General features: G+C 52.4%; 2 protein-coding genes across 4 annotated transcripts in view; one reads left to right on the top strand and one right to left on the bottom strand.

The window, feature by feature from the left end:
- The window catches only part of DIAPH1 (diaphanous related formin 1), a 94,155-nt gene extending 89,717 nt beyond the window's left edge, over positions 1–4,438 (top strand). For both annotated transcript variants that reach the window (XM_007467936.1, XM_007467935.1), the window contains one exon: positions 3,922–4,438. In XM_007467936.1, coding sequence (XP_007467998.1) covers positions 3,922–4,076 — 155 coding nt within the window. In that variant the 3' untranslated portion in view covers positions 4,077–4,438. The remainder of the gene's footprint in view (positions 1–3,921) is intronic.
- A 5,188-nt stretch (positions 4,439–9,626) lies between these two features.
- Positions 9,627–11,080, bottom strand: part of LOC103081185 (protocadherin gamma-C3) — a 30,921-nt gene continuing 29,467 nt past the window's right edge. For both annotated transcript variants that reach the window (XM_007467934.1, XM_007467933.1), the window contains exon 4: positions 9,627–9,853. In XM_007467934.1, the coding sequence (XP_007467996.1) occupies positions 9,627–9,853 (227 nt within the window). The remainder of the gene's footprint in view (positions 9,854–11,080) is intronic.

Raw genomic sequence — 11,080 nt, 5'->3', positions numbered from 1 at the left:
CCTGCTGACTGACTGATTTGAGCTAAAAAACCGAAGCACTGTCATGCAGGTCTGCCTCACAAGTCCTCCTCCATCGCAGAAAGGCAGCTGTCCATATTGAAAGATACAGCCTTTGCCCTGGGATTTAAAGGAATGTTTAGAAAACATCTTCTGGTCTCTGGAGACCTGAGGGAGTGACCAGTATACAAAGACCCATTGAGGGGTTGGAAGAGGAGCGTTACTATCAGGGCTGGTTCATTAAAAGTGACATGTAAACTGCTGTGATCTGCAGGGTGTGGCAGAACAATGCTTTGAGTGTCAAGGGGAAGAATCCATGTGATTGTATTACAGCTACTATTTCAGGCTGATGATTGAGTCAGCTTGTGGTTTTAATGACTCAACTTTATCTCCATGTCTGAATTGGGGCTGCTTATATACAGGCCATCTGCTCACTGGGATAAAAGTCAAGGAAAGAAAGAAATTCATCTCCCTCTCCCTTTCCTTCCCTCTGCCACTTCCCAGCTTCCAGCTAAGCTCTCCCTACACTGATAGAACCTTAGAGTTGGGACCAGTGCTGAAGACCTCCAGTGATTAGCATCTCACCTTCTCGTAGGTAACAGGACTTGAGACCCAGATAAGGTCTTGCCAAGATCTACAGAACTGGCTAATGATAGAGCCAGAACTGTAACCCACTGTTGTGAATCCAAGTCCAGGAATATTTCCACTAAGCCTACGTGAGGAGCAGGAGATGACAGCAAGCCCTCTGTGTAGGCCAGAAATGCTCTTTCATACCTTCCAGCAAGGAGAGCCCTGGACATGGTGAAATTGCTTCAGGGAGTTTTCCAGTGACCACCTGTCTAGAGAGGTTAAGAGTATATCCTCTACCACCACTATTTCTCCCTCCACTTTTGTAAAAATAGGACAGGAATTATAATTAGGAGTGTTGTAGACAATAATGAGTTCTTTAGGATGGTAATGATTGCCCCATCTGTCCTAGTTTCCTCTTCCCTAAGGAAGCTTATTAACAAGAGTACTTCCTCCTTAGTAGTAGTTCCTAGCCTGTGTGTTATAAATATCTTTTTTCCAAATCATTAACCTTTTTCTAATTCATCTATACTAGTGTTATATGTCTGATTTCGCTGGTGTTTTTATCTAGCTCACCCCTAACTTCTAGAAATCTGGCCTCAGCTTTGGCCAATGTCTCAAGATTGTTCCCTTTTCCCCACAGTCTGTGGGACTACTAGGAGTTAATAATCCTCCCTGGTCCCGTAGAATCAAAATATGTATCTGCTTCTGTGGCTACTTTTCATCGTCTTAACAAGTACCCAAGTTAGGGAAAGGCTGCGAGTGGTTGTCTTCTGGATAGTCAAGCTGTTCAGCCTAACTGTGGCCCTGAAGCCAGAGTGGCAGCCAGGATTCCTCGATTCTGTTCCCAGTTCCAACAAGAGTTTTTCTCTTTTCTGATTCTGACCTTAGTAGGCCACATCAGGTCCATGCCTAGTATACCTACCTTCTAGGCTTAAAAGGGAAATTTTGGTCTTTCCTGACTTACCATCCACTCAGTTTTTATGCAATCTGCAAATGCATCAGAAGCTTTTTGAATCTAGGAAAATATAGAGACGTGCTTGATTAGGTACAACTGGTATCTTCTTAGTTTTAGAGGAAGAAACCAAAGAGAGAAACAGCTGAAGATACTTCACACTTGCACTTTGACTTTTCCCATGTTGTCCAAGGCAGGTGTTCCCGAAGACCCAGTGTTCCTCTTCCCTGGGTCCAGAGTCAGAAATTATTTTAACATATACTCACCCCTTGAGTCACACACACACACACACACAAATGTAGTTGGAATATTTTCTCACCTGCTCCTGACTGAATTCAAAGGAGCAGCAAAGTGATAATCAAGCCACTGCCTTTTCTGGACATGACAAGTAGGGTCCTAGAGAAGGGGGTATTCCAAAAAAAGAGCAGAAACTCAGCAGGTCTGAGGAAGATTTTGCTGGAGATAGGAGACCATCCTAGTCGCAATCCTACGGGCCCTTCCTCCCCCGTCCGTCGCTGAGGCATCATTACACGTTCATAATCCGAGGAGTAGTTTGTGTGAAACCCTGGAGTCTTGCTCACACACCTTCGCCCGTAACCAGATGAGCCCTGTGCCTGCCAGCCAGGGTCTTCACTATTCTTTCTCCTCTTGGTAGACAATCCTGCGTGTCCCTGGGAGGAGGAGGAGGAGACCTGTAAATTGGTAACCTTTGGGCGTGCTGTGTGCTCCCAGCTGACCCGCGGGTAGCCTCTGCCGTGTGAACACAGTGGCTCTGGGTCATGTTTCTGCAGAGGCTGACAGCCCTGGTGAAGACCTGGGCCCTCTGACCCTGTATGGCTTCCGTCCCAGCTAAAGCTTTTTGCTGGTCTCAAGAAGGCAAAGTGGACACTTGGTTCACTGACTCTTCTGGACCTCTTCTTTCCTGCTCGTGCCCTGCCGCTGCCCTGTCCTGCATTTAGGAGTGCTGGCCTTCTCTCCTCTGTCTCTGCTTCCTTAAGGTTTAGGCACTACTTTCTCCACCCAGCTTTCCCATGACCCAGCAAGCTGTTTTGTTTTTTGTTTGTTTTTTAATTGGATATAAATCACATACCTAAAATTCACCCTTCTAAAGTATACAATTTACTGGGTTTTTTTTTTAGCATATTCACAAGGTTGTACAACCAGCACCACTAATTCCAGGACATTTCATGACCCCAAAAAGAAACCCCATACCCATTCTCCCCACGCCTAGGCCCTGGCAACCACAAACCTACTTTCTGTCTCTGGATTTGCCCATTCTAGAGATTTTACAGAAATGGAATTATAGCATCTGTGGCCTTTGTGTCCGGCTTCTTTCACCCCTGGCAGGCAGCTCTTTGGGACCTGCAGTCTCTCTGCGCTGCTTGTAGGGCATGGGAAGAGGCAGAGAGCATGAGATGGGCATGGTCCCAAGGAACGGCTTTCTTGTTGAGGATACTGGGACCATAAATGTGGATTCCATGAATGAATATGAGAGTCTTGGGGATGACACCCAGGAGTTAGGACAGTTAGGACAGAAACTCATGGACTGATTGGTTCTTCTCTTCCTATTTAGGGTGGCAACTGAAGCTTCACTATCCCTTAGCCCATTGGGCTAAGATTTCTCTGTAGGGTTCGTCCTGGCCATCCCTGACCCCAGCTCTGCTTTCGCTGACATACCTTTCGCTACCCTTCCCCCTACACACACCCACACACACATATTGCACACCTTGTAGAGCCCTTGGCATTTGGATCATCGCTGCTGCCCCTGAAGAGGTGGAAAAGAGCTCAGTGTGTGGGCACGGCGAGAGAGAGGGAGGGGTTGGTGGAACCCAGGCGAGTGTGGCATCATGTGACGTCAGTGCATGGCTGCAGCTCCTCTTTGCGGGAGTCCCTCTGGCCGCCTGCTAAAGGCCTTCCTCTGCTTGGGACAACCCTGCCCAGGGCTGACTGAAAGTGATTTTTGGCCTAGGCGCTTCCTGAGAACTGCCAAGAAAACAAAAACAATACTGTTTACTAAGCTTGAGTCTGTTTACTTCCAACAGCCCTCTGATGAGAAAACAGACTTTGAGTACTTCTCTCTTTACATTACACTGCTGATACTTGAACTCCGTTGTGTTTGTCTAGCTGTATTCAAACTTTTTACTACTTTTCACACAGGAACTCAAGAGCTTGCTCTCCTACCTGTACCGTACTCTCACATTCCCTGCTTGCCCCCCTCCCCGCCGCAAAGGTATCTTCCATGTGTTCCTGGCTTTCTTCCCCTTCTTCTTCGAAAGAAGGGCCTCTGAACTGGACAGGGCCGCCATGTGTGCATGGCTTCTGGCCGAGTATCTGCCATAGAGATCGATAGGGATTCGAAACTGGCCTTCCATGGACGAGATCTCTCATGTCTTCTCTTGCAGGCAACAGGAAGGTCGGGTGTGCAGCCATATCTCAGCTAGAATCAGTGCTGACCAGGGACGATGCCATGACCTGTGTTCCTGCCAAGGTGTCCAAGAGCGAGGAAGCCCCCACCATCCTTGAGGAGGCCAAGGAGTTGCTCGGCCGTGCAAGCTAAGCCAGGTCCTGGGGCCATGGCAGCTCCTCAGTGGAGCTCCAAACTGTCCCTGCCCTGCAGCATGTGCCTGAAGGGTCACAGAGATATTCCTCTGGGGTGGCCACTCCCATCACCTTGACCCCATCTTTGTCTCCAGCCTGCTGCTCTCTGTACATCACACACAGCTTCAGCTGCCTGGAGGCCAGAAGGAAAGGGCAGTGTGGGGAGGCCTGAGGCCAACCCGGCCAGCCCTGGCTCTCGTATTACCAAAGCAGGCTCTGTGTTTGCTGCCTTAAACCCCAAGTGTCTCCTCCGTTCTCCGTGGCCTCATCTCAGACAAGGCCCCACCTGCTTTCTCAGCCTCTACCTTTCCCGTGGGCTTTTGCCTAGGTCAGTCTTGCCGGGTTTGTGCTTTTCTTTTGTGTTTTCTCTGGCCCTGAGAACAGCATGGGCTGATGAACCTTTGGGCTCTGTCCCTCCTTTCATTGCTGTCAGTCACCACCACCCCGCCTCCCTGCTCTTCCTGCCCCTGGCTCTTGTTATTACTAGGGGTGTGGCATTGGGAGCTGCTTCCAAGGAAGTGGGGAGCAAATCCCCCTTATCCCACTTTTTGGGAAAGGCCTCCCAAAACAGAAGGAACCTGGACCACTTTTATCTGTTCTCCTGTGGCCTAGGCCAGAGCCTAGGGCGGGCAGGCAGGCATGGCACAGGTGGGACCTGCCCCCAGCCTGCTGCCATGCTCTGTGCCCTTGCCTCTCTGGACTCTCTGCACCAGCCCTAGGCTACTGAGCCACAGGCCCTTCTCATGCCCTCCCTAGAGCTTTGGTGCATCTCATCCCAACACCTTAGCCTCTGTCTCCAGGGAAATGGGAAGTGGAGCCTCCTGGCTGAGAAATTGTTTTGCAAAAGGATCTATTTTTATATGAATTTTTTTTTTTTTTTTTTAAGAAAAATAACTCTTCCTTCCTCCTTTCCCCTCCATAATATAAGAGGCTTTGATGGCAGGTTCCAGAGTCCCTGGGATTTCTCCCCACAAGCCTCAATTCTGAACAAGCCCCTGGACCTCCACCTCAGCCCTCAAGCCTCTGGGCCCTTGAGGCCAGTGCAGACTCTCTCTCCCAGCATCTGACTCTGGGGCAAGGGGAAGCTCTTCTCTTGTTGAGCTGGACCAGGCCTAAGAGTAGTGGGAGCTCTGAAAGGACAGAGTTTTTATAAATTTAATATATTTATCAAGCCAAACGTGCAAATGCTAACTGGCCACTCTGGAGCAGTGCGCACAGGCTGTGCCCCACCCTGCTCTCTTCTCTGCAGTGGGCAGGCCAGACTCTTTGGCGGTCCCAGCCACAGGAAGCTCAGATTCTCCGGCCAAGGTGACACTTTGCCCTCCTGTGCTCCTTTCAGCTTCCCACCCCTGGGAGAGAGAATGGCACTGGTAGGACCTGGCGCAAAAGTATAGTTATTAGAGCAAGGGGGAGCTTAGGAGACCTAAGGGCGCCTGCAGGGAGGCCTTGAGGCCCGGAAGGAGGGTTCTAGTTGTTAGAGCCTGTGTGTGGAGGGGCCACAGCAGCTCCTTTGCACTATTTCTGGGAGGACCCGTGGTGCAGGGGCCTGCCGCTCCCCTAGGTCCCTCCTCCCTGCTGACACCTGGGGCTTTGACCCTTTCTTTTTTAATCTACTTTTGCTAAGATGCATTTAATAATAATAATAAAAAAAAAGGGACAAAATGCAAACCTCTTCCCCTCACCTCTTGGGCTTCTGGGATGTCATCACCTCCAGTTTGTTGGGTTTGTTTCCAACTGTTAATAAAGCATTGAAACAGTACTGCCTTACAGCTTTATTTGTGAATTTCTGAACTATTTGTCTTCACTCTCATCCAGCCTTCTCCACTCTTGTCCTGCCTCAAGCCCGACTGACCTGACAAAATCATCAAAAGGGTGCCGGCACCTTCACGTGCCGGACACTACGGTTGGGCGCAGGGCTAAAACTGATTCATACATAGTGGCTTCTGTCCCGCCCTTTGCCCTCTGTAAAGGAGTAGGGCCAGCCCCAGTTCAGCCCCCTACCCTTCCACATTGCTGCCTCTTGGAACCCTTTTCTTGGATTCAGTTCTGGGACCCCACCTCCCCATAACCCCAGACTTCACGTGCAGTTTCCTGGCAGTACCTGTGCCTCTTTTGCTAAGGGAAACCTATGACTGCCATTCTCCCGTATTCCCCTCCCACACTCACTTTTGGTGTCCACAGACCACATTCCAGGCTAGGGCTTACCCTGGGGTGGAAACCTGAGCCTGCCCAGCAGAGGTCAGAAGACAGAGGTCATGCTCCAGGTGACTTGCTGCTCAGAGCCAGACTTGTTTGAGCACATTGTGACCTGCACAAAGAAATCTCACAAACCAGGTCCAGAACAGACAGGGAAGGGCTTGGAGAGGAACCACAAACCCATTTGGGCAGGCTCTGGAACTGGAAATAAAAGCCTCTTAAGTAGCCCTGGAGCCTGTGCAGCTGCCTCCATAGTACGGCTGGGGATGCGGAGGTGGGTTCCCTGCCTCCTCCTTCCCCACCCCCAGAGGCCACGCGTTTCTGGCTTAGAGCTGTATAGGCACACATACCAATTAGGGGACCGACCAACCACAGCTGCTCACGCGCTCTGCCAGTCTCCTGCCGTGCCTGGAATAGAACCCAGGCGACCGGCAACCCACCCTCTGCAGCCTGGCTCTCGGAAACAAAACCCTGCTTCCATCTCAGCAGCCACGCACACCACCCTTCCTCCCACGCAAGAAAGCCGCCCCCAGACGCCTACCTAGTTGGAAGGCTTGGTTTCCATGACAACAGACTTCAGAAGCTGGCAGACCGCTTGACCGGCTCTGGGAGAGTACAGAGGACGCCCAGAGACAGCCACCCCCAACCCTGCGGTTGGGCATGCCCTTGCCCTCACCGACCCCCCTGAAAACCCCAATGGGTCTGTCTTTATGTCCTTCCGCCCCTTCCTCCCACTCTGTTGCCTGCAGCTTCTTTGGCGGCAGCAACCTCGAATCCCTCCTTGCTTCCAGGAGGCTGGAGGAGGCCGGAGACGGGCTAGGCGAGAAGTGAATGGAAAGCACGGAGAGAGGGAGAGAGGAAGGAGGGAGGGCATCTGCGCCTGCGGGCAATCTTATATCCATCTTGCCCCTTCTGTCCCCTTGACACCGCCCGCCTCCCCCACCCCTACACATGCATTCCAAGCCCCCTGGGAGGGAGGGTGGGGGAGGCGAGGGGTGTGGAGGAGGACTGGCAGAGGAGAGTCCACCCTCCTCCCATGAAGCCTGGCAGGGCGCTCGGGGTGGTCATTTTAGCAGGGAAGGGGCGGAACTCAGGAAACGGCCCCTCTCCAGCTCTATTTGCCAGCCCGCGCCGCCCCCTCGCCTGGGTCTCCTCTTCTGCCTGGAGACGGCAGCGAACAGACAACGGAACCCGCGGCCGCACGCTGCCACGTCGCGCTCAGAAATCCCCTCCCCCATAGCGGACCCGCAAGCCGATTACACACACGGGGTACAGATCCACAAGCACCATTACGGTCAACGCACACCATTATAATATGCACGACGGTGTTGCCGCATTTAACAATTATACACAGACTCTCGGGCACTGACCCCAAACCAACACGCAACACAATAATCGCCTCCCATCCCGCTCGTCTTCCAGCATACAACTCTGAGCTCATCACTTCATCCACACATGCCAGGAGCCCCCATCTCTTACATAGAAACAGTGAACCTTTCAGAAGAAATCTTTTAATTTTTTTCAAAGAAAAAAAGCCATATAAATATTAGAGTATAAAACTTGCGTGAGACACAGGAAGGGGGTGGGGTTGGGAGCTACGTGACTATGCAAAGAGAAGCGCTTAGAGGAGTCAGGACACGGGAGGGGGTCGCCGCAGCGCGTGGACACAGCACAAAACACAGCACGGGCCGCCGCAGGCAGATTCGGGGACAGACGGCTGCGTGGAGCCCGCCGCCCGCGGCCCACTCGCCATTACGGAAAAGCACGCCGCACTATACACTATTGGCTATTCTACACCAGCCAAAAGAGGGGGTGGGGGCTCTACACCACTGCAAGGGCCGGGTGGGGTTCTCGCGAAGCCCCGCTGCGTGAACGGGACGGCGGGGGCAGAAGGGGTGGACAGAGGAAGATCTATGCACAAGGAGGCACTGGGGGACTTTAACCAGGCTCTGGCCACCAGGGATCGGACTGGGGGCCTGGGCAGTGGCCTTCACAGAGACGAAATGGCACCTGGTGAGGTGAAGGACTGGGGCTGCTGGATGCAGGGGCCCTGTGGAGAAGCAAGCCCTGATCCTGGGCTGACACTTTCCACTTGGTCCCTGCTCTAGCTCCTTTCCTTCCCAACCCAGGGACCAAAAATGGTCCAGCTGGCCCTCCCTTCCTGCTGGGGCCACACTGATCCTTCCACCAGCAGCACCTCTGGAGTACCCAGCACCCACAGAGGCCCCTCTGACCTCTCCAGGGGACCTGGTCCCAAACCTGCTCAGAGCTTCCTTGGACCATAATGCCAGTTTAAATCCATTGGTGCCCGTAGCTCAGCCCACCGCTGGCTGCCTGGGCTGCCCTGTATATGATAGATGAGGGTCCAGCCTGGTGCTTGGCTTATGGCTGGAATTTGGGGATCTGGTCAGTACCCTGGGGGCATACAGAGCCTCCTGCAAGACCCTGTTAACTGATCGATCAAGCTTTGTCCATCCCCCCCATACATACACACACACACACACACACACACACACACACACACCCTTCCCTTCTTTATCTTACCACCCCATACTGTCTTAGAACATGCAGTGAAGTCTCTTGTTTGGGGAGGGGGAAGTCACAGCATGCAGTGGGAACATTAAACAATGAAAACCAAAACAAAAGACTGGTCCCCAGGGTGTTGGGAAGAGGCATGGTAGCAAAATGCCCTCCCTAAATCCAGCAAGCATCAGTACCATGGGAATGGTGACCATATCTCCCAAAACTTGAGCTTGGTCTCAGGTCCTGGAAGGAGGTGAAGGGATTGGCACCAAACCATGCTTTGGGGGAAGTCTGAGAATTGAAGGAGAGGCCAAGAGGTCATGATGCCCTTCCAACTCTTCAGAACTATGAGCCTTTTTAGGTCACCAGGTACCTCAACACCCCCAAACAACTTAAGAAAGAGGAGCTGTTGAGGAGGAGGGTGGGGTGGGTCGGGTAGGAGGGAGGCAGGGGATGGATGGGCCCGATTGAATTTGGAAGATGGAGGAGTTCAGCTGTAACTGAAAGGGGTGTGATAAATGGTGTCTACACTAACCCACTACCCCCATGGGCACAGCAGTTGATTGGATGGGGGTTCCCAGCAGAACTCCCTTTGCATATTCAATCCCCTGAGGGCAGAGGGGGGGTGTTGACTGGGCACTTGTTTCTGTTTCCCAAGGGGAGCATGGCCTGGGCCCCTACCAGTATCCTGGGGGTGAGCCCTGAAAATCCGAGGCCTGGGCACAGGTAGGGAGAGGCTGGGCTGGCTGGGGAGGGAGGCTGCCTGTGGCTCCAAGGCCTGGCCTCCGCATTACTTCTTCTCCTTCTTGCCCGACTTCTTCTTGTTGCCGTTGCCACCTGCCGGGGCCTTGCCATCTCGCTTGCCAGCTGCGTTGGTCAGAGTGGCATTGCTGCCGGGGATGTAGACGTTCTGGCGGTAGTCGGGCACGTGCTGCAGGGTGAACTGGGGTCCGTAGCGGGCACTCAAGCCCATGGTGCCGGCACTCCCTCCCAGGGTGGAGCTCCCATCAGCGGCTTCTGCAGAGACAAGGGAAGGTCAGGGGCTAAACTTCAGGGTCCCCAACAGTTACTCTCTTATAGCACAAGCAGTCATAGCACTGGACACACCATCCCACCCACAAGGGGTAGGGCTAAGAGGCTCTAGAGTGACCACCTAGGTTTCATTCCTAGTTCTTTTACCTACTAACTGTGATCCTAGTCAAGTGTACCTAACCTCCCTATGTCTCCTCAGTTTCCTGAACTGCGGATAATAATAGTACCTATCTCTTCCGGTTTTCGTGAAGGCTAACCAAGATTACATATGTAAAGCACGTAGACTAGTGACTTCAAACATGCTAGCTGTCATTTCTCTCAGGGCTGAGACACTGCTCTCAAGTCCTTGCCCTAGCCCTTCTCCAGGCAGCCTCTCTGGTCTCCACACTAGACCACAGACTCCTGGGCGGCCAAGACCATGGTTCGTGCAGGTTCCCATCCTGTTCCACCCAGTGCCAAGCACAGACCGGGCATTGAGTCGTTCTCTTACGAGTTAGGAGTAGGTGCTTTTCCAGGGATTCATTTCGTAACAGCAACCAGTGCCTACTGTGTGCCAAGCACCTTGCTAGATGTTGCACATGCATGACGGCTTTTTACCTCAACTCAACACTCCAGGGACGTGTGTGCTCTTATCCCCGCTTTACAGATGAGAGAAGCAAGGGTCAGAGAAGGTAAAAGACTAGCCCAAGGCCTACCAGCCAGGACAGGTGAGAGCAGGGGTGAGGCCTAAGTGTATCTTAAGTGTATGCTGTAGGGTATGGTCACCACCACCACCACCAGAGGCCTGCACCTCATCGCTGCTCTGAGGGTACAGGAGGGGGAGAGAAGATGATGATCCCAGGACCAGATGTCTTAGGTACAATGTAGGCACAGGCTCACAATGTCAGAGTAGGTGACATCAGAGAGAGCCCGTAGCCCAACTTCCCATCCTGCACAAGAAGAAACTGGGGTCCAGAGAAGTGCAAATTATGACCCTGGCTCAGTGTCACCTGGGGGCTTGTGAGAATCACAGACTCAGAATCTGCATTTTAACAAGATCTCCAGGTAGGGACCTCCCTGGTGGTCCAGTGGGTAAGACTCCGTGCTCCCAATGCAGGGGGCCTGGGTTCAATCCCTGGTCAGGGAACTAGATCCCGCATGCATGCCGCAACTAAGACCAGGCGCAGCCAAACTAAATAAATAAATAAATATTCAAAAAAAAAAAAAAAAAAA

The sequence above is a fragment of the Lipotes vexillifer genome, unplaced genomic scaffold (assembly GCF_000442215.2).
Source record: "Lipotes vexillifer unplaced genomic scaffold, Lipotes_vexillifer_v1.1 scaffold2019, whole genome shotgun sequence".
NCBI classification, from domain to species: Eukaryota; Metazoa; Chordata; class Mammalia; order Artiodactyla; family Lipotidae; genus Lipotes; species Lipotes vexillifer.
The sequence above is the reverse complement of the archived record's forward strand: the minus strand, read 5'-3'. Positions and strand labels throughout refer to the sequence as shown.